Source organism: Osmia lignaria, chromosome 8 (genome assembly GCF_051020975.1).
Source record: "Osmia lignaria lignaria isolate PbOS001 chromosome 8, iyOsmLign1, whole genome shotgun sequence".
NCBI classification, from domain to species: domain Eukaryota; kingdom Metazoa; phylum Arthropoda; class Insecta; order Hymenoptera; family Megachilidae; genus Osmia; species Osmia lignaria.
Window position 1 is genome coordinate 11,458,219 of NC_135039.1, and position 27,506 is coordinate 11,485,724.

General features: G+C 38.9%; 1 protein-coding gene and 1 long non-coding RNA gene across 9 annotated transcripts; one reads left to right on the plus strand and one right to left on the minus strand.

The window, feature by feature from the left end:
- On the minus strand, positions 1-26,733 carry Ptr (patched domain-containing protein). 8 transcript variants are annotated; one of them, XM_076689408.1, is made up of 15 exons: positions 26,366-26,733; positions 25,462-26,293; positions 25,200-25,348; positions 24,881-25,053; positions 23,309-23,516; positions 22,589-22,657; positions 21,554-22,054; positions 9,446-9,722; positions 7,564-7,774; positions 7,084-7,269; positions 6,633-6,976; positions 4,289-4,489; positions 4,067-4,198; positions 2,427-2,740; positions 1-2,300 (listed from the first exon to the last, which is right to left on the minus strand). In XM_076689408.1, exons 8-15 carry the CDS (start codon positions 9,720-9,722, stop codon positions 831-833), a joined length of 3,135 nt encoding a protein of 1,044 aa, XP_076545523.1. In that variant the 5' UTR covers positions 21,554-22,054; positions 22,589-22,657; positions 23,309-23,516; positions 24,881-25,053; positions 25,200-25,348; positions 25,462-26,293; positions 26,366-26,733; the 3' UTR covers positions 1-830. The 8 variants fall into 8 exon arrangements, with proteins under 8 accessions (XP_076545523.1, XP_034190235.2, XP_034190232.2 ...); XM_034334344.2 differs by lacking the exons at positions 21,554-22,054; positions 22,589-22,657; positions 23,309-23,516; ... (2 more) ...; positions 25,462-26,293; positions 26,366-26,733 and adding exons at positions 19,082-19,213; positions 19,343-19,933; XM_034334341.2 differs by lacking the exons at positions 21,554-22,054; positions 22,589-22,657; positions 23,309-23,516; ... (2 more) ...; positions 25,462-26,293; positions 26,366-26,733 and adding exons at positions 14,911-15,094; positions 15,183-15,326.
- On the plus strand, positions 17,072-17,674 carry LOC143305495 (uncharacterized). Its single transcript, XR_013062497.1, has 2 exons — positions 17,072-17,146; positions 17,213-17,674. It is a non-coding gene; the product is annotated as an uncharacterized LOC143305495 (long non-coding RNA).
- Positions 26,734-27,506: the final 773 nt, after the last annotated feature.

Below are 27,506 nucleotides of genomic sequence, written 5' to 3' on the forward strand. Positions count from 1 at the left end.
AAGATTTATATTTCTCGGTTGTGCAAACAAGTCTCTTCGAACAACCGAACTGGCTCGTTTAAAGCTCCACTTGAATTCCTCGAAAAGAGATGCGCTCCGACGAAATCCGCTTTCCAAGTTTCCTCGGAGCATGCAGCTCGAGATCCATCGAGTTCTCACCCCTTCCCTGCACCTTCAGCAAACTCGCCAAAAGATATTTACAGATTATCAGCTTCGAGAAGCTTTCCTCGCTTCTTTCCCCCCGGAATCTCTGAATGAGTCCCAAACGAGGGACACACCGGGGGGGAATGAAGATAGAAAACAGACGAGTATTCCCTTTCCTCGATTGAAGGCTTCTCTAAGCATACTGTTCGTCGATGCTCGATAATCGTCCATGATACCGACCCTATCCTAACTTCAAAGTGTCCTGGTCTAGTTCGAGCATAGACGTCTTAGAGCAGTGCTGTCCATGAGAGTCTCAACAGGGAACATTAATAAAGCCAAACACTTTCCCATTCACTCTCGACACGCACTAGCCGTGAAGTCCACTAATTTGGTCCCATGTGCACCCCACGAGTCCCAGAGAGCATCCGTCCCTCCCATGGACAGCACTTACCTAGAACATAGTCACAATCTTTCATTTGGTGTGTTTGGTTCGAGTTAACTTGCGTCAGAAATCGTACGTTCTTCGGTAAGACTGTATCCTAGTGATATGAACGATCACCGAAATCCTGGTCCCGAATCCTCTTCATAGGTAATCGTCATAAACTTGAAGAATACCGAAGAGAAATGCACCGCAGAGTCCTATCACGCCGGGTGCTGCTTATGGCTCACAGGGCTCAGCGGTCGCTCTAAGGATACCGTGGGTCGGATAGGTACCTCGACGGGTGCTGGAGGTTGTGGTACGACCTGCTTCTCCTGTGATCCCTGTGCAGCTGATTGGCGGGCCGATAGGCCGGGTGCGAGCCGACATAGGGCACCGTCCTCACGGCTCGTCGGTCCTGATCAGCCTGCAGCTCTTGCAACGTGCCAGCATAGTCTGGAGGTGGTGCAGCAGGGTGCGCGGCTGTCTGAAACTGGGACATGCCATAGAGAACCCCTATGGATCTCCTCCAGACGTCGTGACGCCTTTGGTTCTCCTGTTCCCCCTGGCCCTCCCGTCTCCTACTCTGCGAGGACCCACTCTCCGTCGAGTTGCTGTCCTCGCTGGTGCCTAGACCAAGATCCCTTTCCTCGAACGCGACCAGACTGGTCGCAGGACTTCCCTGAAGACTCTTCGCAGCTCCTGATGGCTGATAATACGACAGAGTGGGGTGAGGGATCACATAGGGCTGCTGGAGCTTCGAGGAGAGATCTTTCTCTTGCATTTTCTTCTGTTGCTGAGCCTTCTCGCTCTCTATCCTCTCGTTGGAATAGGAGGAGGGACCGAAGAGAGACAGCAGAACGGGTAGGAGGAACATGCCATGCATGGCTCCTATGAAGATCACCAGGAAGACCATCTTAAAGAACACCATGAATATATAGGTCCCAGCAAGCAGCAAGGCTATGAGCCCTAGAATGGTTGATGCAGCGCCTTGGACTATTGGCAAACCAAGGCTGTACAAGCTCTCCTTCACTCTGTCATCAGGTGATTTCTGTTTGGAGCTCATGTAGGCATAACAGATGTGAGCAGTGAAGTCGACGCTGAAGCCTATGCACATGATCAAGTTGATCATGGATATGCTGTCCAGATTGACGTCCCATAGGGCCATGTAGCCAGCGACGCCCAGCTCGATGGAAATAATGCAGAAAGCGACCCAAAGACAACATAACACGTTGGGAATGAATATGAAACTGATCAACATCATGATCAGAGCACCGAATACCATGCACTGGATGCTGGTAGGCTTCACCAGCTCGAACTGGTCGAAGAAGACGAAGTAAGGGTGGAATACACTGGCGTTCAGAGGAGAGTCAGTGCAAATTCGACGCAGCTCCTTCACCATATCCTTCTCCTGATTGGTCCCACTCACATTCACCGCTTGGATCAGGAATCTACTAGCTATGATGTGCTCTTCCTGCTCGTCGAATTTCACGTCCAGAGAGAAACTGTTCTTCGGAGAGAGCCAGGTGTCCTTCAGTACCTTTATGAAGCTCTTTTCATCCTTGACGTCCACTTCATTTAAATTATTGTTTACATAACTGAGGAAAGTTCGTAGCCAGCTTTCTGTATAAATTGGAGCGCTGCTGATGTATTTACTGGCCTCCAATGCTCTGGTCAGGTTCTCCATTTGCTGTTGAACCACTGGGTCATTGTAGTTGTATTCCCCGCTGACCACCACCTGAGATAGGAAAATATGAAGATCATTAGAGTCTCAGTTATAAGGATAGCATTAGTTTCAGTTATTTGTTATTCCCTAGACTCATCTAGCAGACATCAGAAGGGTTAGGTTATGATCCCCCGTTACCTGTATTCTGTAGGGGAACTCCCTGAAGTAGTAATCCTGTCGGTCGTAGAAAATAATCGAATAAGAATCGTTCTTGGAAAGCTTGCGACGATCCAAGCCTTCTCGAAGAGTCGTCAGTCCATAGAGGGCGCCAACGATGTAGCAACCGAAAATAAAGATGATCACCGCCTTGACCGGTCGACAGTTCAACGCAGAGGCGAGGTAATCGCGGAACCAGCTCATGCATCCGTGTTCAGGATTGTCCACAGGATTGTACGGGTCGTCAGGGTCCACTCCACCGGTGCATAATGCTCTGTAGAACCAAGATCGGTGCGCTGGAAACAAATGAATATTATTTCTCAAAATCGTGAAACCGAAAGTGATCCAAGAGGGCAACTGATGAGATCATCTTACAGAGGGAACAAAGGTGACACAGTGATTGTTGGTACAATGTCACGCGCCAATCACCGATGCTAATTGCATCATAACGCGAGTCACGTACGTTTGAATGACTAAATCAAAGGGAACAATTGAGCAGCAACCGTTTCCAAGATGCTTTGACCACTAGGGGATCCCTGTTGATTATTAATTAGCCTCCAGAAGGGAATATCAATGCAAACACTTTGGAATCTTGTCTCTTCAAGGTATCACAGTTCTTGGAAAAATTCAACTATTTTCTAACAGCGATAAGGCTTCGTGGAAACGCGCTGTACCATCTTTGGTCCAAGCTTACCTGTCGGATGGCTCAAAGAAATGGAAACTTTCACCACTAGTGGTGCAAAGGTATTGGTTCCATAAATGACCGAGTCGGTAAACACTAAATCCTATGGTCTTTTCGGTTCGAAGAAGACGGTTACGTAAATGGTTTCTTGAGATGACATTGTTCATAACACGAGGTTGACAGCGCCCGGAGAAAGCGGTACCTTTACGTAATACCTAGTGATCTAACGAATTAACGCTGTTCGAACGTAACCCGCCATGCTTTTCTGACGTAACCACGAACAGCGGTGTAACTTTAAGCAGCTCGATCCACGACTTTCCCACAGAACCATTGAGAAAAACCGTGAAAAGTGGTTCGATGACAAGATTCAGTCCTGGAGAAAGTCGATGGATGCAGGTGTGACCCATGCACTACTATGCACAATTTCATTTTATTACACTTAATCCTCTGATGATAACCAATTGAAGCAGCAATAAATAAAATACAATGTTTTCATTTTTCGTTTCTAAATTTCATGCCACTTTTACGTATGAAAGTGTTCGTTTCAAAATTGAATCCATGGGACACACTGTATACTTCCAGATTTTACACAGAGCCAAGGCTCGGCTGGCTAAGTGGTTTAAGGTAGAAAGTATCAGTGTGGCGATGGAAATAAATGAAAGTTCAAACAAAAACAGTAAACGATACATCGGTGGCAACGTGGCCCGTGAAAGTATTCCGGGTGAGCTCTTCTTCGATCGTACGCGTAAATACGATGATTACGTCGAATGCAGTAACCGAAATGATCATTGGAGGACTGGTTACTTTTACCGACCAGGTAAATTCCCGTACGGTTGCGCAACAGGGAAAACCGTTTCGACGTTTTATTCCAATTTCGAATATTTCTGCGCAATTCCTGGCGCGTTTCGTTTCCCGCTGAACGAAGCAGGAAGTTACTCACAGGATTTCGATAGAGGCTGCACTTTGCAGCAGACGATGCTGTGGAGATTCTTCTGCTCGCAGTAGCCGCTGATCGCCACGCAGCCAGTGAAGAACGTCAGGTGAAAGACAAAGGTGAAAACCACCGCAAAACCTTGAACGGAAGAAGGAAGTATCAGTTTTAATTCATTGGGTGTAGATTTGAAATTTCATTTCTGTAAGTACAGTGAATCTCGATAGCCACCTGAATAGATACAGAAAATCTGCACCGAAGGGAAAGGCGATAGTATCCCAATGAAAAAGGAAATCATATCGGTGAGAGAGGTGATCGTGATGGACACAGCAGCCTCGCTGAGAGTCGCGGCCATCCTTTCAGGTACCGGTTTCAGTATACTGGTTCGTCTCCAGGCTGCCAGCATTACAAATGTATCATCTATTCCAATTCCTGTTAACAAATAATTACTATAATTAATTGCAATACTTGAATAATATTAATTTGCTATCGTTATGACCAAAGTAATTAACTCCACATTTTAAAAACACAAAGCACTTTGGTCGCAAAATCATCTTATGGAGGCCCTGGACCTTGGGGAGCCCTAGGGGGCCGCCTATTCTCCCTAGGCCCAGAGTCGGCCCTATAAAGAAATTAATAAAATACAAAGTAATTAACTGCGCATTTTAAAAATAGAAAGCACTTTGGTCGCAAAATCGTCTTATGGAGGCCCTGGACCTTGGGGGGCCCTAGGGGGCCGCCTAGTCTGCCTAGGCCCAGGGTCGGCCCTGTAAAGAAATTAATAAAATACAAAGTAATTAACTGCGCATTTTAAAAATAGAAAGCACTTTGGTCGCAAAATCGTCTTATGGAAGCCCTGGACCTTGGGGGGCCCTAGGGGGCCGCCTAGGCCCAGGGTCGGCCCTGTAAAGAAATTAATAAAATACAAAGTAATTAACTGCGCATTTTAAAAATAGAAAGCACTTTGGTCACAAAATCGTCTTATGGAGGCCCTGGACCTTGGGGGGCCCTAGGGGGCCGCCTAGTCTGCCTAGGCCCAGGGTCGGCCCTATAAAGAAATTAATAAAATACAAAGTAATTAATTCCACATTTTAAAAATACAAAGCACTTTGTATTTTATTAATTTCTTTACAGGGCTGGCTCTGGGCCTAGGCAGACTATGCGGCCCCTTAGGGGCCCCCAAGGTCCAGTGCCCCTATAAGACGATTTTGCGTCTAAGAATGCAAAAAGAGTAATATTTACTTGAATATTAATCTAAATTAGTTATACAAGCTTTAATGTTAAGTTTATAAATTTTATTTGAGGTACTTTTTATCATGTCGTATATGTAAAGTACCTCGGACCCCCGAAATCTCAAGGCCGGCCCAGTTTCTTTATGTTTTGTTTTGTGGAATTAATCAATTTGGATCAATTATGATGTACAAAAGAGAAACAAAGGGTTGTATAAAAGAGACTATGGGATGAGTCAGAAGAGAAAATCGCACATCCCTTTGGCAGGAAAACGAACAAGGTGCTATTATCGCAATAACGAGGCGGCAGTTTAGCGCACGCAGTGAATCAGAATGGTTAGTTTTATTCGTGATTCAGCTTGGGACGACCGTCTGCTACATTTGGACGTCGATTTATAACCGTCGTTTATTCAATTTCACGCAAGGACGAACAATTTCCATGCCGGAAATCTTTGCTGCGTCACCATCGAGGAATGGCATAGCGAACAGCTCGAAGAAGCTGAACTTTAATCCCCTGGTTCAATGTTTCATTAATATTTAAATGAAACTTTGCTGATATAATTATTAAGAATATAATAGATCAATTTTTAAAAATGTTACCTTGCATTGATAACATAATACTTTGACATCTCTTTTCTTTAACAAATTATTTGATTATACAAAATTGAAGATGTTTGTCACCACCTGGACTTAATTAAATTAAGAACCAGCATGGGGCTCAACATATAAGCAGTACAATCAACTACACAGAAGTAAAATAAACAGTTATGTCTGATACCCTCCTCTTCAACGACCAGTTACCTAGCACAATGCACGGCTGGAGCCTCGTCAATGACAACACGCGACACAAAGAACAGTTTCGAAATTGATCATATGCGAGCAACGCAATCATGGTTGGTAATCAAGCGAGCGCAACGATGGAAGGAAAAAGTCTTGGCTGGGACTTCCGCTTTACACGCAAATCACCGACGTTGGATCGTTCGTGATTCCACGACATTTGACGAGTCGTTCGCGGCCACTCGATCGAGTCCGAGAGGTTGGACAACCGAGTGGCGTAAGGATTTCATCAACGAGCGTTGTGTTGTGGCTCTTCTTGTACACTTGGCTGCAATCTGAGTTATTATATTTGCCTTCCAGTTATAGAGAACCTTAGAGCCTAGGGAGAACCTTAGGAGAGCCAAAGAGAGCTCCCCTGCATTGGGGAAGAGCACTTCCCCTGAGAAACAGAGTCTAATCTACAGCCAAGTGTACATATAGGCTTCATCCTAGTGTCTGAAGTATTTTAAGTTAGGTATTTAATGAAGTCTAGGTTAAAGATTGAAATTGGTATATAGATGGCCACTCACCAATCATCAGAAACGGTGCAGCCAAATTGAGACCAATGAAGTCTACACCCAGGTAAATGCACAGCCCAAAGGCAGCAACAGTGGCCATTGCTGCAGAGATGTTTCCAAGAAGACCCAACCAAGGCTTGCTGCGTACCCAGTCAGTCATCATACAAGTGACCACTGAGAAAAGAGCCATCAGAATGAACGTGCTGGAGAAGTAAGGGACAATTGTCTTGGTGTTCTCCTCCAGCTCCAATTCCAAGGTCCTGGAGGCGAACCTGGCGGTGGCTATGTGCTTGAAGACACCCTCATCCTCGACCTTCTTCAAGGCGTCGAGGAAAGCTTCTTCCCAGGTTGCTCCGCTGTTTTGCAAAACAAAGAGAGATGATGTATTTGAAGATGATCTGTCTGGGAGATCGCTGCTATCACTGATTCTCATCGGTTAATGGCTTTATCATGGTTTGCTTACATCGCATCCTGACGTGCATTGTCAGCGGCAAGGAAGTAGGCGAGCTGCAACGATGGAACGGACTCGATGATCAGGTCCTCGTTGATCACGCTTCCTCCGAAGAACACCGGTAGCAGGTGGATGTCCCAGGTGACGGGATTCAACGTCACTGGGAACGTCAGGTTCAGCTCTCTATTCTCCACATCCCTAGAAAGTGCTACCGACTACTTAGATGCCAGAACGTGTAAATGATACAATGTTTAATGGGTCAATGTCTCATTAAAATTAGATTGAAGATGAATTTAACGAATGATAATTTGGGAAAATATTTCAGTCTAGTATTTTGCTTTCTTAGCTACAGTTGGAGTCTAAAATTCATGTAAGCCTGAAGTATAATCCATGGAAACGATATAATGCAGCTCTAAAAATCTCAGATGACCCTCAATCTCCTTTACAATTCTTATATTGTATCCAATAGTGGCCAGTCATGACAATACATACTCTATCACATGATGCAGGTCCAAAATGTTGTTGCTGAAGCAAGTATCCAACCACCTGGCACAAATCTGACTGTAGGTGAACTCTTCACCCTCGAAGACAGCTTTCGCGCTTTTGATAAGTCCATCCAACTCCAGCAGCTCGTCGAACACCGCCTTTCTCAACAAATTACTGTCCCCGTCCTTTGTCGTTACGATCACGTGTCCAAATCGACCTGTCGCAGAGGGAAGGAAGCGTTATTAAACCATTTCTAAGGAACTCGTTTGATCATAAAGAGGAACCACCCACTGACATTTGTCTGTCAGGGGTTAATTAGCGACGGCTCAATGAAACGTGAAAGTTTTCGCGTCTCGGTTAATGGCAAAGCACGCTTGATTCATCGAGACCCAGAGAATGGAAGAAAATTATACAGCGGCGACAATGTAAACGAAGAAATAACGAGCGACGATTAAGTCTGGGAAGTTGATGCACTTTCTCCTTGAACTTTGACGAGCCTTCGTCTTCATAACACCGACAATGCTATGCTAATTCCTTTTTTTATATTAATACACAATGTTGATATTCTATGATTCTATTAGGTAAGGGAGGAGCTCAGGTCCTAGGGGAACTTAAGAAGAGTCTAGGGGAATTTTTCTTTCCCTGGAGAGATTCTAGGAAGAGTCTGAAAGGAATCTTCCTCTCCCTGAAGAGAACCTAGGAGCAGTCCAGAAGGAATCCCCCTCTCCCTGATGAGATCCTAGAAGCAGTTCAGAAGGAATCTTTCCCTCCCTGAAAAGAACCTAGGAGGAGTCCAAAAAGAATTTTCCCCTCCCTGAAGAGAACCTAGGAGGAATCCAGAAGAAATCCCCCTCTCCCTGAAGAGATCCTAGGAGCAGTCCAGAAGGAATCTTCCTCTCCCTGAAGAGAACCTAGGAGGAGTCCAGAAGGAATCTTCCCCTCCCTGAAAAGAACCTAGGAGCAGTGCCAAAAAGAATTTTCCCCTCCCTGAAGAGAACCTAGGAGTCTACAAGGAATATTCCTCTCCCTGAAGAGATCCTAGGAGTCCAGAAGGAATCCTCCTCTCCCTGAAGAGATCCAAGGAGGAGTCTACAAGGAATACCCCTCTACCTGAAGAGATCTTAGGAGGAGTCCAGAAGCAATCTTCCCCTCCCTGAAGAGAACCTAGGAGGAGTCCAAAAAGAATTTTCCCCTCCCTGAAGAGAACCTGGGAGTCTACAAGGAATATTCCTCTCCCTGAAGAGATCCTAGGAGTCCAGAAGGAATCCTCCTCTCCCTGAAGAGATCCAAGGAGGAGTCTACAAGGAATCCCCCTCTCCCTAAAAAGATCCTTGGAGGAGTCCAGAAGGAATCTTCCCCTCCCTGAAGAGAACCTAGGAGGAGTCCAAAAAGAATCTTCCCCTCCCTGAAGAGAACCTAGGAGGAGTCCAGAAGGAATTTTCCCCTCCCTGAAGAGAACCTAGGAGCAGTCCAAAAAGAATCTTCCCCTCCCTGAAGAGAACCTAGGAGGAGTCTACAAGGAATCCCCCTCTCCCTGAAGAGATCCTAGGAGTCCAGAAGGAATCCTCCTCTCCTTGAAGAGATCCAAGGAGGAGTCTACAAGGAATCCCCCTCTCCCTGAAGAGATCCTTGGAGGAGTCCAGAAGGAATCTTCCCCTCCCTGAAGAGAACCTAGGAGCAGTCCAAAAAGAATTTTCCCCTCCCTAAAGAGAACCTAGGAGGAGTCTACAAGGAATTCCCCTCTCCCTGAAGAGATCCTAGGAGGAGTCTAAAAGGAACCTAAGGAGAGTCTATCCCAGGACCTCCTATCTCATATACAAACAATGCAAACAGTGCAACGATTCTTCCCCTTCGCTTCCTCGTTCCTTGACCTTCTACCAAAGCTCACCTGGCCTAGTGATACGGCTCAGATCAAAGTGATGGCTATAGTTGACTTTGAAGTATTGTTCGACGATCGCCCTTTCAGTTTTACTCGGCCCGTTGGTCGGTGAGAACAGGTATTCCGGGTCAATCTCGTAATGGATCCTCTGGTAGCCGGTGAAGCAGATGCAGGCCAATAGAACCGGAATAACCACGAAGTAGCCAGGATAACGGCCGACTATCAGGCCTAGTTTATGGAACGCTCGGTTCAGGAAATCGTCCACGCAGGTCAGATTACTCCACATCTGAAACCAAATGACTGAATGTACCTTACACTTGGAATTCAAGTATCATTAAATTGTTCCATCTACATGTAATAAATCAGGTATTGAAAATTGACCATCCTATGGAGTACATTAAAGTAAAACACCTAATGCAACGTTTAGGACTAAAATTGCAACTGCAAGTAACTGGAAATATTTCCTTTGAAATAGTTTCTATAATTACATGATCCGTGTTCCTATCTCGAAAAAAGAGAGTCATTTGAGGCGTAGAAAGTCAGCCACCAGTTGGGGAACAGGACTTGAAATCAATTACCATTTCATTTTTGAAAAAAGAACAGTGAGACTGACCAGTGCACCATTTTGATAGTTTGCAACGTTATGAAGAATGATAATTGGTAGATCTAATCGATAAGTAATAATTTTTTTAATTTTCTAAGTTGCACTTTTAATAGCTTCAAGTGACAGTGTTGGTTGTGACGTAAAGCACGTGAAATTAACTCCTCGCCACGGTCCGGTTGCGACGAATTCAGATCCCATCGGGTTTTCTTCGAAGCTTATGTAAAGGAACGTTGCACGTGCACTCATACAGGCTAAATAATTACCACAGTTGAGCTTGTACGCAAGGACGTTGTGTAAATGTGGACGACAGTGAACCTGTTATTACAAATAAAGTTTAAAAGCTGAATTAAATATATAACTAAGACTTGGCAATGACTTAACAGAAGTTTCACTCAAATTTAACTTACACTTGGTGCATTTAGACCTAATCCAAGCTAATTAAAATATTAATTCAAATTTAACTTAAACCTCATGATTCAAGCTTACAAAATTCTAAGTCCTTCAGATACCTTTTTCTTCCCTCATATTTAGTAACAGTTTGCAAGGATTGTGAAATAGAAACGGAAAAGCTGATCAAAAGAAGAAGGCTATACAAGTGGACACTGGTTGGTAATACAAAATAGCGTCACTCACGCACGCTGCTCATGAAAAAGCACACTTAGTATAATAACGCAGACATCCGTCCCTCTTTCTTAAATAACTCAACAAGAAACAAGCGTTCAATTTTAACGATGAAAATCGCGGATATCCGTCCTATCTTCTTCAATCTATCAGTCACCACTGCCCTTTTATAAATAAGACTTAACAGTTGAGTAAGTTGTAACTTGATATCACAGATATTATTTTAAACTTATCTAGATGTAATAAATTAGGAATTGAAAATTAGAGATTTTCCTTAGGTTCCTTTGAGACTCCTCCTAGGATCTCTTCAGGGAGAGAGACTCCTTCTGGATTCCTCTAATTGTAAGTTAGATCAAATGGTTGAATTATAATAGTGTTCGACAGAGACGTGAAAAGTGGGTTAAACGAATTCGAAGACGAGATATAATTTGGGAGGACAAATGGCATTGAGAAGACCTGTAAAAGTGACGCAGGACTTGACCCAAATCGCACGCAACAATACGCGTTTAGCATAACAAAAATCACCGGGGTATCATCGTTGACTATTAAGTCCGCGGATTCAGGACAAGATTGCGGGGGGCGAGAGTCGACGAACTAGAAGGAAACAGGACTAAAAGAAGATGAACGTTCGCTCGGGTTCTTCATCCTGACGTCGGTCGGTATTTTAGCCGGAAGGCATGAATGTAAAGTTGGAAGAGCATTCACCTCAGTCATACATCAACGTTTCCGGAAACTTGTGATTCCTTGAACCTGAAATTGTTTGGAATTAGTATTCTTGGAAATATGTAATTTTATATTTAAGTAATTGGTAATTTAAAATTGAATTTGATTAATTTGCAGAATTAATGGTAACTCAGGTATTATGGAAATCTCAAGGATTAAATAACAAGGGCATTAGTTCTCTATCAAGGACAGGAGGGGCTCTTGTTTCGTTTTTCAGATCAATATCCTTCCCATTGTTCCCACACAAAGGAACTCTTACTTTCAAGATCACAATGCCCTCATCTAGGATCACGTAACAAGAGAATGAGGGTGAATCAATCCTGATATTCCTGGGATATTCTTTCCTCAGCATCTGCTTGCCACTAAACATATGATCTCTAGAAGAGGACCTCACAAGATGAATTGTAAAATATTAACTCATTTTTAGAATTCCCTTATCCTTTGAGACAACCTTATCCCTTTAATAACAAAATTTGGAAATTTTACAATTTTGCAATCTTGAAATTTCAGAATAGTGATGGAGTCAGTCCACATTTTTAAGGAAAAGGAGGTCAGTCCCAATTGTAAAATATTAACTCATTTTTAGAATTCCCTTATCCTTTGAGACAACCTTATCCCTTCACTAACTAAATTTTGAAATTTTACAATTTTGCAATCTTGAAATTTCAGAATAGTGATGGAGTCAGTCCACATTTTTAAGGAAAAGGAGGTCAGTCCCAATTGTAAAATATTAACTCATTTTTAGAATTCCCTTATCCTTTGAGACAACCTTATCCCTTTAATAACAAAATTTTGAAATTTTACAATTTTGCAATCTTGAAATTTCAGAATAGTGATGGAGTCAGTCCATATTTTTAAGGAACAGGAGGTCAGTCCCAATTGTAAAATATTAACTCATTTTTAGAATTCCCTTATCCTTTGAGACAACCTTATCCCTTTAATAACAAAATTTGGAAATTTTACAATTTTGCAATCTTGAAATTTCAGAATAGTGATGGAGTCAGTCCACATTTTTAAGGAAAAGGAGGTCAGTCCCAATTGTAAAATATTAACTCATTTTTAGAATTCCCTTATCCTTTGAGACAACCTTATCCCTTTAATAACAAAATTTGGAAATTTTACAATTTTGCAATCTTGAAATTTCAGAATAGTGATGGAGTCAGTCCACATTTTTAAGGAAAAGGAGGTCAGTCCCAATTGTAAAATATTAACTCATTTTTAGAATTCCTTCAGTGTCCATTTCAACCTGAGACAACCTTATCCCTTCACTAACAAAATTTTGAAATTTTACAATTTTGCAATCTCGAAATTGCAGAATAGTGATGGAGTCAGTCCACATTTTTAAGGAAAAGGAGGTCAGTCCCCTGTCACTCGTTTGCCTAATCATCCAAAATTCAAATTACCATCATCATCAAATCTAAAAGACAATTCTACAGAAGAACAATTTGTCATCCACCTGCCTAAAATACTGTCAAAGAATCAATAAAATTGGAAAGCGTGGACGGGTCCGAGTATTCGCCAATATCGGAAGGACATTGGCTCCGGACATAGACGGTAGCGGTGGTGAACGACTTTCTAAAACCACTTGCACTCGATTCCAACTGGTTTTTCCACGGTTGTCCACGGGTTGCTCCGTAACCGAGCGAAGAGATGACGTTGGCTTCGCGAAGTTCAGAGGCCAATCCACCTTAACGGATGCCCGTCTTTCTCCATCAGGGAGAAAGTAACCAGCCAAAGACCGGTCATTGGGTAACGCACAAATACAAGCGTCCATAATCTACACACGCCTTCCTTATTCGATCTCCGTGATTGAATAACGTTCGCGTAACAATCGTGCCTTTTGTTCGCTCGACGAAATCGTAACTCGGTTAAGTAACGATTCTAATGAGGCTAATTAATGACCGGCCACCTATTAGTCCTGCCATCGAAACAACGAATTTTTCATATACCCTCTATCAGTGAAATTCACAATTTCTTGCCTGTTGCGTAAGATTCTTTCTCTGCTTTCATTTTGGGAGTGTGTTTCTCTGACGAGGCTGCTTCGTTTCCATTTGAAAGAGTAGTTACGATCGGTAAGTATGGATTGCTCAATCGCACTATGCCTGTTGCTTGGGTAACAGGGTCGAATATGACTTATCAAACAGGTGGCGATTATTGAATCATAATCGTTGCTCTAAATCGCAATGTCGACATGCTTTAGAGACTGTTGAAAGCTTAGGAAGCTTAGGGGAGACCCTTCTGCAAGGTCTTCGCTCATCTATGACTGTGGAAGTGATACAGCGTTAGATTGATGGAAGAGATATGGGTAGGCTCTTGCTATACTACCACTTTCTATAGTGCCAATTGATTACACTAACAGCTGAGGCTCTTAGAATTCTCTCAAGGTTCACTCAGGGTTTCCCCCACCACTAAAGACAAAATTCTTCGCAATTAGAATCTAGAAAAATAAAGAAAATTATAAAATAGATTTTTCATTGTGTAATAAGAAACTAGAGATCGTGATCTCAGTTCTGCTGACTCAATTAATGTTCCAACGTATTTTGAAATGTAACCAAGTATCCCTGACACCAACGATAACTTCCGATAACGATACGATTACGAAATCCAGTTGCTAGTACGATACAAATTCTAATATAATCAACGGCAATACGCTTTCACCATTTTTCACCATCAATCTCTTTATGCCTACTTTGCACAGTGGTCTACGAAATTTCCAGGTTCCTGATTGCGTTCACAGGTAAAAGCGATCGTAGAACCGTGCAAAACAATTTTACATAACCGAAAGAAAGAGGTACGGTATAGATTTTCAGCGGTTCAAACGAACCGATCGTACAACTGCCATAAAGATGACTACAGTGGGTCGCAAAAGTATTCGCAGACCGTTTAAAATTCGACCGAATTATTTAAGATTTCTCGAGAAGCTATACAAATTAATTTATTAAGAAATGTGTTTTTGTCGTTTTAAAAAATTACAATTTGTTGAAAATATAAAAAAAAAATAGAAGGGTAATTTTTCTACTTTTTGTGCGAGTCTATAATGAAAATTTAAAATATGTCTTTTGTAGATTCAAGTAAGTTCATCGAGATCGGTCAACAGGGCCGGACCTGAGATTTCGGGGGTTCTAGGGGGACCCCTTCGCATGTATGACATAAAAAAAAGTAGCTCAAATAAAATCTATAAAATTAACATTAAAGCTTGTATAACTAATTTAGATTAATATTCAAGTAAACATTACTCTTCTTGCATTCTTAGCAGGGCCGACCCTGAGACCTCGGGGGTCCTAGGGGGGCCCCTTCGCATGTATGACATAAAAAAAAGTAGCTCAAATAAAATTTATAAAATTAACATTAAAGCTTGTATAACTAATTTAAATTAATATTCAAGTAAACATTACTCTTCTTGCATTCTTAAACGCAAAATCCTCTTATGGGGGCCCTGGACCTTGGGGGGCCCCCCAAGTCATTTGGTCCAATTTTAAATGAGGTATTCTGTTTTAAACGGTGAGCGAATAATTTTGTTACCCACTGTATATACTTTGTAACGAATAGGTAATACAGATGATCTGGTATGCCGGTCACGAAACGTTGAAACACTTAGTCCCTGAGAATATCAACCACGTAATTTCACTGGACGGTCCTTGTCCCCGAAATTCGTTGTACGCGATGTACCTTAATAACAATGATTGCCTCTCTTTTTCTAGGAATTCATTCTGCAAAAAAAAAAAATAAGAAAAACTAAATTGGAAGAATACCTAACAATGGTAGGAAAATGGAACCACTTCAAGTAAATAATTGTACCAAGTTCATGAAATTTTCACAGACCAAGGTGTTATTGCCAGCAATGAAACGAGACATGGAACAATCGTTTAAGACAAATCCTTGCCACAAATTATTCTGAAACAGTTGTTTCGTTGGCAGCAAGTGCAGCGTGTCGACGTGAAAGCCTACCATGACCGAGCACACGGTGAATTTTCCATTTTATTATTTATAAAGTGTTACTTTCCTTTGATCTCGGCCACGTGCCAACCAGAATCTCTAATTAACAAAGTGTATCAATCTGAACGTATACCTCCTGTAAAAGAAGAAAACCACTATTGTATTTGCAATTAAAAAACCGACACTTCAAAGTGAATTTTTACTACTCTTTTTCTAGCTTAGAATATTAAAGGGTTCACAGAGTGAGACTCTGGTGCAGTGAAGAAAAACGAGGAGAGACAGGGCTGTTAAATGTCGACGAGATTGCGACAAAATGCCAGTTCCATGCTGCTGGAACGTTGTTTATCACGTTTCATAGATTTTTCAGCTAGGAAAACTCCAGATTGAAACGCGTTCCCTTGCGAAATCCATCCATTAGACATAAACAATCCTTATGAACAATCTCAACAGCGACAGACGATCCATCATTGGTCCAGAGAAATGATTCTTGAATAGCTGTAATTTTACTGTTTAAGTATATTGCTTTCTAAGACACCTATGGACAGTAATTTCCATGAGTTTCAGAGATTATTGCTGCAGGTATAATTACTAGATGCTGTAATTACTGTTTGTTACCTAATGGTCAATGGTAATTTCATTTAGAAGATCTCACTGCACCTGAGTGCTGTATAGAACATTGTAAATTTCTCCTTTAAAATAAGAAAACAATTTCTAATCCAGGAGGAAAAGTACTTGTGTAATTCTAGAATTATCTGGGTAATTCTTGAGGAAAACAGCTGAAGAAAGAGTCAGTTTCATGAGGTTACGTTTTACGGGCCCGTTTTTGCATCATGTACCGGTTTTTCTTCGCCGAATGGGGATGAAATGTGGACTCGCTCGTTAATTGACCGCGAAAGCATTAACGCGATTCCAGGTCAATTTCGTGCGTACAAGATGGACGTTACGTGAAATGAAAGTAAGCACGATCCTCTTCGTTGCTCAACGATATCTAGTCGCAATTTCGTCGAACGAACTGCTGTCGAAACAGCATCGACGCTCGTACGTGGTTGGTTCTTTCAAAACGAAGAAACTGAACAAAAAATATGAAACCAACAGGACATATAGTTAGACCTTGCACAAGATACCTTTCAAACGTGTTTTTTTCTTTCTTGCAACGAAAGTGTGTTAATCTTGTTGATTGATCAAATTATACCCTGTGTATACATTTCCTTAATTCTAAATAAGAAAAATAATTCTACAGAATTTCTGAAGATTCTGGTGAACTTTTTGGAAATTCTCAGTGGGACACTGTAGAAGTGTTGGAGAGTCCATGAGACATCTTGGAGATGTTTAAAAATCCTTTGGAACTTATGAAAGATTTCTGGATGTCTCTGAAGATCTTTGGAAGCTTCTGAAAGTCTCTGAAAGCCTGCGACGTATCCCTTGCCAGTCTCCAAAAGCCTATTCAATAAAATGGATGCAGAAAGGTGTATACAGTACAGGTTTCCATACTGATTAAAAGTGAAAAATCAAAATGGCAGAAGCAGTGAATAAGTAAGAACGATAAAAGTATTCCAGTGTCAACAAGCTCAATTCTACGTACGTACGTTCGTGCGGTCGCAATTATGCGTTTACATTCCCAGCACATTCGATCGCGAGCCGTTCAACGTGACGAGAAGCACGAATGCAAAACACTGCACACATAATCAGTAAACCGCATTATCCATATCATTATTAAATTTTCAGAAAAATTCGTATAAGTCTCGTATAAATTCATGATAGCTCTTGAAGTTCCTGGAATGAATGCAAAATATGTATATAAAATTGGATATTTTATCTGAAATAAAGTAAAATTCTGTTATAAAAATAATTTGTGAGTTAATATTCAGATTCTTAATTGAAATATATTTTAGCTGTTTGGAGTATTTTGAGTCGAAAATCAACAAAATGGCACCCATCACACTGACACCATGATCTAATTATGAAATGGCACGTCATCGGCACTATTTGCTAATTAATTGACCGGAGCGACTAGCAAAGGAACTATGTATTTCCGCGTGCGATTATTATGACAGTCACATTGCTCAATTCATCGTGACGTCAAGGAGAACCTGAAGCTATTACGACCCCTTGCAAGAGAAAACGTTCCCCGAAAAATGAACACCTGAAACACGTAACAACGATATCGCTGGGTAATTGGTAGAAAAATCGGTTTCAGGCGATAACTAGAACAGCAACTTTCCTTTTACTGGCTACGATCCAACAGAATCATTGATAATGGCACCAATGAAAATGGCAATGAAATGGCACTTTGAAAAAATGGTACTTTTAAAAAATGGTACTTTGAAAAAATGGCACTTTGGAAAAATGGCACTTTGAAAAAATGGCACTTTGGAAAAATGGCACTTTGGAAAAATGGCACTTTGAAAAAATGGCATTTTGGAAAAATGGCACTTCGAAAAAATGGCACTAACAAAAATACTTCCTCTCCTAATCTTTAAGAAAAAGGGGAATTCCTCTTTCAAAAAGGGAATCCTCCTTACAAAAGGAGGAATTGCAAATTTTGCATGAAGAATATTGAAAGACATAATGGTCCTAAATACAATCTAGCTTTTGAAGCAAGATGACACAACCAAGAACAATGTGTTTCTGTTCTCTAAAAAAATGATTACAATGACATTGTATTTAATCCGACCTGGATACAACTGGCATCACGAACTTATGCAGTCAAGTATGATTTTTCTGTTTCTTTCCTCTTTTTTTTTTTTTTTAATACATTGTCAGGTTGAGTATTGCAAAATCCACGGGTCAGGTGAAATAATCGGGACAAGGACGGATGCGTAGCTATTCAATGACTGCGGTGACTCTTTAATGCAACACCTGCAAATAAATTATAGCCTATTAACGTTAACACTTATTTTGACTTATGCAGCTTCATTCAATACGGTATTCAATGGCGAGGAACTTTCTTCGAACGAGCGTTTCAATGAATTATTGCCCATTGATTATTAAACACTAGTTTGATCTTTTTAAAATGCTGACTACCACAGCAAATAATGGGCATTTATTAAAAGATAATAATCAAGAATAGAAATAGCTAATTTTCTTGAATCAATTTCTTTTTGTCACTATGTTTAAAAACAATACCGGAAAAATTCACGCAAGTGTCATAATGTTTTCCTATCTTGATTAAAAAGAAGTGGAGAGGACGTTGCGCAATTCCAATATCAAGGAAGTTTATGCTGGTTTCGCGTGCTCGAACCAGAAGATCGCTATCTTCCCAGGTTGAATATAATTCAAACTAAAATCGGATCTGGGCCCGAGGAATCACGTTTACGCTCGTTTCCGGGTATTCAGGCACGCGTTTTCATGTAAACCACCGTTGCAAGTACTTTGCTATCCTCTGATGTGTTCCCCTCCCATGATTTACAGTCATCTAAAATTATAATTTCAAACTAATTCAACAATTTTTTTTAATGAAAACAGAGGTCTAGAGCAATAACTAAAAATGATGGATATCCATGGAAACTTATCTATTGTTGTTCATCACACAGTTAATCCATTGTTGGTTGCATACAAAAGCTAATACAGTTGAATTTTCTGTACAAGAATTACATTTCTGAATCTTAATGCTTCAATCCTTTCAACAGTTAAATTGCTCCTAATTTTGACAATTTCCAAGTAGCTAATGTCTATATAAAACATGGAATCTTCTTCCAAATGGCTATAATCAATTCTAACGAATGACACGTAATTCGAAGGAAGAAGTTGAACGAAATCACCTTGTAACATGTGTTACACAAGAATCAATGGTCATCGTATTCAAATTAGAGAAACGACTTGAAAGAAACACTCTCCTTCCTTCCTTCCTTCCTTTCTCTCTACATTCATCTACAGCATCGTGGCTCGATTCCCTGTAAACGATAAATTATAGTTCTGATGCATGTATCTCTTCCTGTTCGAAAGCAAGCTTTAACTGACTGGCTAATATGTTAACACGAGGAGAAATGTAAGATCCTTACAATGGACACTACAGTACACACCTTTCATTTCAATACCTTCCTCTTTCTTTCTACTTGCTCTTGAGGGATACTTTGTTTTATTTTCCATGGTGAATGTATGAGTTCTTTGTTGATTAGAAAAATCATTTTTCTTTTTGCAGAGGAGGCATAGAATACATCAAATGTACTTTCTAAATCATACAAGATCTAAAAGCCTTGTTTTTAAATATATTCACTTGAATTATGATTTTTCAGTATTAATGAAAGCTTCAAGAAATTTAGAAAATTGGAAATAATTCAACACTTTCAATTGACACAATGCCTAAGAAATCGTTTATTTGCCCATATTAATATGCGAACGCAGAAGCGTTATTCAAAACTTTCTAACTATTTTGATCGTTTGCCAAATGATTTATGAGCTCGAATAAAATTTATGCGCCATTAACTTGCGACTTTGCTACTGCACACAACAGTTTTATAATGTCCGTAAACCGATAAACGTGCTATTTTATCGGCGCTTTGTTGTGAAAGCGATTCGTTAATATTTCTGATTGTTCTGCAATTCATTCAGCTCAATCTTGGAATAAATGAATATTCTTTTTATTTTTTTTATTAATGTTTAGAAATGATTCAACAGAGTCCCACAATTCAGGATATCTGAAAATATCAAATTTAATAATTTAACAATGGCTCAACAAACTACTTAAATTCAAAATACGAACAGATAAAAAAATAGAATTGTTCATAGTTCATTGCGCCTCATTAAACGCGCCAGCATAATGCACTTTCATTCCAGGGAAATGCAGCAGTCAGCTGTAACATCAAGCGCATACAGGTTACTTCAAAAACATCATACACCACGAAAAATAGATTCTCCATGGAAAAACAAATAAAAAAGTCCTTTACCGTTTTGCAATCCGTGGCTTCGTTCTCGAGATATAAGCAATTAAAGATTGCCCGGTCGACTTCCGGGGTGCTCTGCGTTTAAACCAATGGCGTAACGGAGCACCCCGGAAGTCGGGCGGTCAATCTTAAATTCCTTATATCTCGAGAACGAAGCCACGGATTGCAAAACTGTAAAGGACTTTTTTATTTGTTTTTACACAAAGAATCTATTTTTCATGGTGTGCAACAATTTTGAAACATTTTGTATTTTTCTACACCGTTTAGCGACGACTCGATCAATAATTACGTCTATGAATCGAACGTGTATGGATGGTGCGACGATCACAGATTGAAAACGATAAAAATAGAGTAACCAGCGTCCCCTCGACGGTGATTCGTCGATAATCGAGCAATTCCCCTCTACACCGAGGTCAACAGTTTGTTACGGGGACGATGTTCATCGGGTGTATGAACACCGCGGTTGATTGACCCGTCGCGCACATTCAACAGCATACCTTCGCAACATAACAAGAACAATCGAGTGCATTCAAAGTAATGGCAACTTGATGATACATTGAACGCTTCTTTCTACGTGTCTTTAATAAAACAGACGCGGCGGCAATGTAGTAAATTGGATAATCAGCTGACAGAAGGGAACACCAATGATACCTTAAAATGAGAAATTTTAATTTGTTATTATAGTTAATATTATAGAGTACATTGATTGACTATCAATGAATCGTCAAAGGGTAAATAAGTACTCTTTCTATGGAAGAATTTCAACTACACCATCAATTGAAACAATACAGTGTGCATAGTAAATGATACAATCAGATTGTAAATGAAATAATGAACCTTAAACTGTATGCACCATTCTAACATAAGAAATTTCTGATTTATATGACCTTCAATTGAAATTATTATCTGTATATTATTGGATGTTACAGAAGGATCTGCGAGAGAAATTCGAGAAAGCCTTCTTTGGTGATAGAACTACTTCCTGTTTACATTCAATATCGATGAACTGATTAAAGTATCACAAGGAACAGTGGTCCAGATTTGTGTTTTCTAGTAGAAGAAAGTAGAACTATCCCTGCCTTCTCTGGAACTTTGTGAGACGATGATTGAAAGTCGATAAATAAATTGAAAAAACAGAAGTGTGAACATGGACAGGCGGATTAAACAACCGGTTGTTGGATCAATTAAATTGGTGATTCATTCCCCTGACAGTAGCAGAATTATTCCCAATCATTTTGACCTCTATTTTTTAAATCTAAAAACGTGGGGTCTTTCAATACCTAGTACTATTGTGTGAAATTAAAATTAAAATGTTGAATATTATATAATAATAAAATAAGAATCTCAAACCTTGATACGCAGAGCAGGTCCTCTTTAAAATTGTTCCACGTGAATCGCTCCTGAAGATCACTATTTGGATATCAACGATGGAACACCAGAGGTAGTTGAAAACGTTTATTTACCGAATGTGGTTTCACCTGCACGTTTTCGAGAACCGGCGTGTCATCGTCGGCGACGCGAAAAATCGAGAACGAAAGAGAGAAAGGAGCGAGCGGTTCGTCGAGAAATGTCGGATTCGAACTGATTGCCGCGCGCTTCGAGACTCCCGCTACTAGCTTGAGCGTGCGCCGTTCGGGAACGTTCGTTCAAGCTCGAAACCTCTCGTCACCGGTCGGGGGATTCCCCGTCCTTCTCCCGCCTGATTCTCCGTTCCGCTCCCACCTTTCTCGACCGCGAATTTCGTACGCCCGTTCCTTTCTTTCCTTTCATCCCTCGCATCCCTTTTCCCCTTCTTCAGGTATAATTTTTCAGAAATGAAAGGAACCGGCTGAATTTTTTCCTGGAATTCACCTGCAAAATTTGAATCCATTTAATTTCATGATATTATAATTTATTAGTTATTATTAATTTAATGACACATAGAAATTAATAAAGAAGTAACACTGAAAATTACATCAATTTAATATGAATAAGAATATTAATTAAAAAAAATTTAATTTCATGATATTGTAATTTATTAGTTATTAATAATTTAATGACACATAGAAATTAATAAAGAAGTAACACTGAAAATTACATCAATTTAATATGAATAAGAATATTAATTTAAAAAAATTTAATTTCATGATATTGTAATTTATTAGTTATTAATAATTTAATGACACATAGAAATTAATAAAGGAGTAACACTGAAAATTACATCAATTTAATATGAATAAGAATATTAATTTTAAAAAATTTAATTTCATGATATTGTAATTTATTAGTTATTAATAATTTACACATAGAAATTAATAAAGAAGTAACACTGAAAATTACAACAATTTAATATGAATAAGAATATTAATTAAAAAAAATACTGTGAATGATTAATAAAAAATTTACCTGTTCCTTTATCTTCTTTTCATTTTTTTTTTTTATTTTCTTATAAAATTGTTGCTATTCACAGTTCACCTGTAAACATAAATCTATTTAGATTGTTTGAAAGTAAATAAAAGTAGTGAAGGAAGGAAAGACGGTTTAAGAATGTCTGTATAGATTGAAACGATCCTGCGTAAGCGTTAGAAAGGAACCAATTCACAAATCTCACAGCGGACGGACGAATCTAACGCGCAGCATCCACGGTAGACGGAAGTAATAGAACGTTGCTGCGCTTATCTAGTTTGATACTTCCTTCCCAGCTTACACGCATTTACACAAGAGCGTAGGCAGACTTTCTATAGATGCGATCGCAATTACTATCTCCATTCCCATTCAACCGAACGCCGTTGAAAACATCATCTTTTTATTTTTTTTAGAAATGAATTCCTCGAAACTCAAGAAAGTTTTGAGTCAAAATTCTCGAAACTCATAAGGAAAAATGAGTATAAAATTATTATGAAGATCCGGAATTGAGTTTCATGAATTTAAAAATTAATTTTGAATTCATTCCTACTTATTTTCCTACGCTCAGGTGTTTATACAAAATATTTCATTACAGAGTAACCGAAAATAATTATCTGGTTCAATTATCCATAACGAATGGATCTAGTTTTCTAGAGACAAAAGTCATCCAACCAGATAACTGTTTTTTTTTTTCTACGAAAAATTAAATCCTCGGTTGACCTTTCGTTGCCCGCTGATTATAACGCGATAAGGCTTCTGACTCGCTTCCATTATCGAATGTACCACTTCTGCACAGCATTTCCGTTGACGTCACATCACGCTCGACCTGCAATCGGTTCGGTCACACCGATAAGAAACGTCCTTAACACACACTGGATTTTCCATCTGCGAATGCTCTCGTTGAATTTTTCTGTCCCGGCTGGAGATCCTGAAAGGAAATGCAACGTTGTTAGAGTTATTAAAAAATATAATTCACGTTAGAATGATAGAACATTAAACATTAACCCATTAACTGCCAAATTTTTATTTTTGATAGTTTTATTTAACATTTTATTTAATATAATCCTATTGAAAAAATGGCACTTTGGAAAAATGGCACTTTGAAAAAATGGCACTTTGGAAAAATGGCACTTTGAAAAAATGGCACTTTGAAAAAATGGCACTAAAAATAATACTTCCTCTCCTAATCTTTAAGAAAAAGGGGAATTCCTTCTTACAAAAGGAGGAATTGCAAATTTTGCATGAAGAATATTGAAAGACATTCACGTTAGAATGATAGAACATTAAACATTAACCCATTAACTGCCAAATTTTTATTTTTGATATTTTTATTTAACATTTTATTTAATATAATCCTATAGCAAGTGATAAAAAAATATATATATATTCAAATCCCCATTTGGGGATCATGGTAGCAAATGGGTTAAGATAAGAATGATAAAAATTTCGATGAAATATTAAATCGTGACCTTTCTTCCGTTTTCCTCGTTCATAGTTAAATAGAGAACGCAGCATTTTCGATAAGACGAGAAACCGAGGATCAGCGGACACGTTCCAATTTACGTAACGAAACGTACGACTAGAGAAATTACAGCTAAATCGCATGTTACCGCGCACGTTGCGACGAGTTTCATTAACGCTCATTAAGTTCGTTTCACTCGAGAGATCTAGGGCTTTCGTTACAAGAAAAGAAAATAGAGACATCAAAGTTCACCGACAAATAAATTCGAATGAAACGTTCCTGTTAACCCTTTGACTACCAGCCTTTTTTGAGAAAGTAGATTGAAATAATCAAAACACTGAATTCTACTGCATTAAACCGATGTAAGAATTCAAACTGGTTTAAGCACCTATAGGTGCCTACAGTATCATAAGAGAAATTTGTTTTAATTACCTTTGGGCGCCAACAGTAATCAAAGAGTTAATCGCAATACAAATTCTATACGGCGTTTAAAATTTATATCAGACTTTATAATAAAAAATAAAAATTGCTATTTCTTAGAACTAAATAAATTTCAAATTGTATAATCGACTAAGAAAATGAAAAAAATTTATATGTACAGACTTTCTGATAGAAAATAAAATTTGCTATTTCTTAGAACTAAATAAATTTAAGTCTGCTTTTGCTTCTCCAAGGATCAGAAAGCTGCATTTTTTTCCAGTCCATAGGATAGAACCGTGGACGTGGCCCTCCCATTTCTATTCTTCAAATTCGTGAAAATCACAGTTGTTGTTCGACTTTTCACGAGATCTCTGGGTCAAGATCTCCCTTCCAGGAATCCCAGTAGGTACCTGCTCAGGTAGATGATGCAGGAACAGATTCACCTTTCCCGATACGCTGCTCGCCACCTGCGCATCTTATGGAACATCTATTGTTCAGCTGGAAGTTTTGTTCTTCTTTATTCCACGAAACGACAGTGCAGCTGCGCTAGGGTGTCGAAATCCGAGAACGTCTCTCGAATGACCTGCAAATAATTTCTTGTTACAATCTCTGAACTTTGAAACAAGGAAAACAGAAACATGAATGTATGATTATAGCAAAACAAAAGGCCGTGATATTGTTCTGAATAAAGGACTGTTTATTCAGCTGAAGCACGACCAACGGTATTACCATCTGAAACACGACCTTTATTAAATATCGCGATAAACTGTTTTCATTCGAGTTCATTGCCTCCTTGCCCACGTTTACTTGTTTCTATTGTTATGATAGTTTGTTTGAAACGACTCTTGTACCCTGTTCACTTGATAGCTTCTCTAAATCTATTAAGAAAATAAATTACTGTTAGCCCCTGATAAGAGGTGAATAATGATTTCAGAATCAGAAATCAATTTTTCTACCTAATATCTATTTCATTTATTAAACTAATTTTTACCTGGTATCCATGTTAAATTATTATTAATGTCTTCTATTTTTAATAGAATTATCCTTGCTCTATGTGCTCCCATGGCAGCCCAAGATTTCAGAGACAAGCCAATTTGCTTTTACTTCAAATCAATTTTTCTTAAACTAATTTTCACCTGGTATCCATGTTAAATTATTGTTAATGTCTTCTATTTTTAATGGAATTATCCTTGCTCCATATGCTCCCATGGCAGCCCATGATTTCAGAGACAAGCAAATTTGCTTTCATTTCAAATCAATTTTTGTATCTAATTTCCATTCAATTTTTTAAACTAATTTTCACCTGGTATCTATGTTAAATTATTATTAATGTCTTCTATTTTTAATGGAATTATCCTTGCTCCATATGCTCCCATGGCAGCCCATGATTTCAGAGACATTTGCTTTCATTTCAAATAAATTTTTCTACCTAATTTCTATTTAATTTATTAAACTAATTTTCACCTGGTATCCATGTTAAATTATTATTAATGTCTTCTATTTTTAAGGGAATTATCCTTGCTCCATATGCTCCCATGGCGGCTCAAGATTTCAGAGACATTTGCTTTCATTTCAAATAAATTTTTCTACCTAATTTCTATTTAATTTATTAAACTAATTTTCACCTGGTATCAATGTTAAATTATTATTAATGTCTTCTATTTTTAATGGAATTATCCTTGCTCCATATGCTCCCAAGGCGGCCCACGATTTCAGAGACAAGCCAATTTGCTTTCATTTCCTTTCAGTTTCGTTCAAGTTTCACTAATTTGGACAGAAGTGGACATCCGCCGACTGGGATCTGCTTCCAACGGACCGCTCGTCTGAAACGCGAATGTAAAAAATAAATGAAGAAAATAATGCTCCGTTATGAAGTATCAATTAGAAATCCATACTGCATCCGTAAGGCTGTCGCGTGCGATGGACAAGGGACATCTAAACCGCAGCTTTCTCTCAGATACAATGATTTTCCTCGTACAACCTGTCGCTTTTCGAAATCACGTGAATTCCTAACGATCTGTAACTTTCTCTACGAATTACAAAACTGTGATATAAAACGACGAAACAGTTGAGACGTGTGACGAAGAGCAATCATAAAGGAGGTGATTCTTAAAGGAAAGTTGAATTTAAAATAAAAAATCTACTTCATCGAATATTGAATCACCTCCTCCTCTATAAAGCGACAATAATGACCCGGTAATTTTGTTACATAAATAAATACAATAAGATTATGTGGAGCGATTCTTAAAACAAAGTTGAATTTAAAATAAAAAATCTACTTTATCGAATATTAATTCACCTCCTCCTCTATAAAGCGACAATAATGACCCGGTAATTTTGTTACATAAATAAATACAATAAAATTATGTGGAGCGATTCTTAAAGCAAAGTTGAATTTAAAATAAAAAATCTACTTTATCGAATATTAATTCACCTCCTCCTCTATAAAGCTACAATAATGACCCGGTAATTATGTTACATAAATAAATACAATAAGATTATGTGGAGCGATTCTTAAAGCAAAGTTGAATTTAAAATAAAAAATCTACTTTATCGAATATTAATTCACCTCCTCCTCTATAAAGCGACAATAATGACCCGGTAATTTTGTTACATAAATAAATACAATAAGATTATGTAGAGCGATTCTTAAAGCAAAGTTGAATTTAAAATAAAAAATCTACTTCAGCGAATATTAATTCACCTCCTCCTCTATAAAGCGACAATAATGACCCGGTAATTTTGTTACATAAATAAATACAATAAGATTATGTGGAGCGATTCTTAAAACAAAGTTGAATTTAAAATAAAAAATCTACTTCAGCGAATATTAATTCACCTCCTCCTCTATAAAGCTACAATAATGACCCGGTAATTTTGTTACATAAATAAATACAATAAGATTATGTGGAGCGATTCTTAAAACAAAGTTGAATTTAAAATAAAAAATCTACTTCAGCGAATATTAATTCACCTCCTCCTCTATAAAGCGACAATAATGACCCGGTAATTTTGTTACATAAATAAATACAATAA

What these genes read in the sequence shown, in the direction of transcription:
- Ptr (XM_034334339.2), bottom strand. Translation starts at nt 9,960, where the DNA reads ATGACTCTCTTTTTTCGAGATAGGAACACGGATCAT. An exon ending in GAGCCGTATCACTAGGCCAG is followed by an intron (nt 7,775 to 9,445) that starts GTGAGCTTTGGT and finishes CCTCTGCGACAG; the next exon opens with GTCGATTTGGACACGTGATC. An exon ending in AGTTCCCCTACAGAATACAG is followed by an intron (nt 2,301 to 2,426) that starts GTAACGGGGGAT and finishes TTCCTATCTCAG; the next exon opens with GTGGTGGTCAGCGGGGAATA.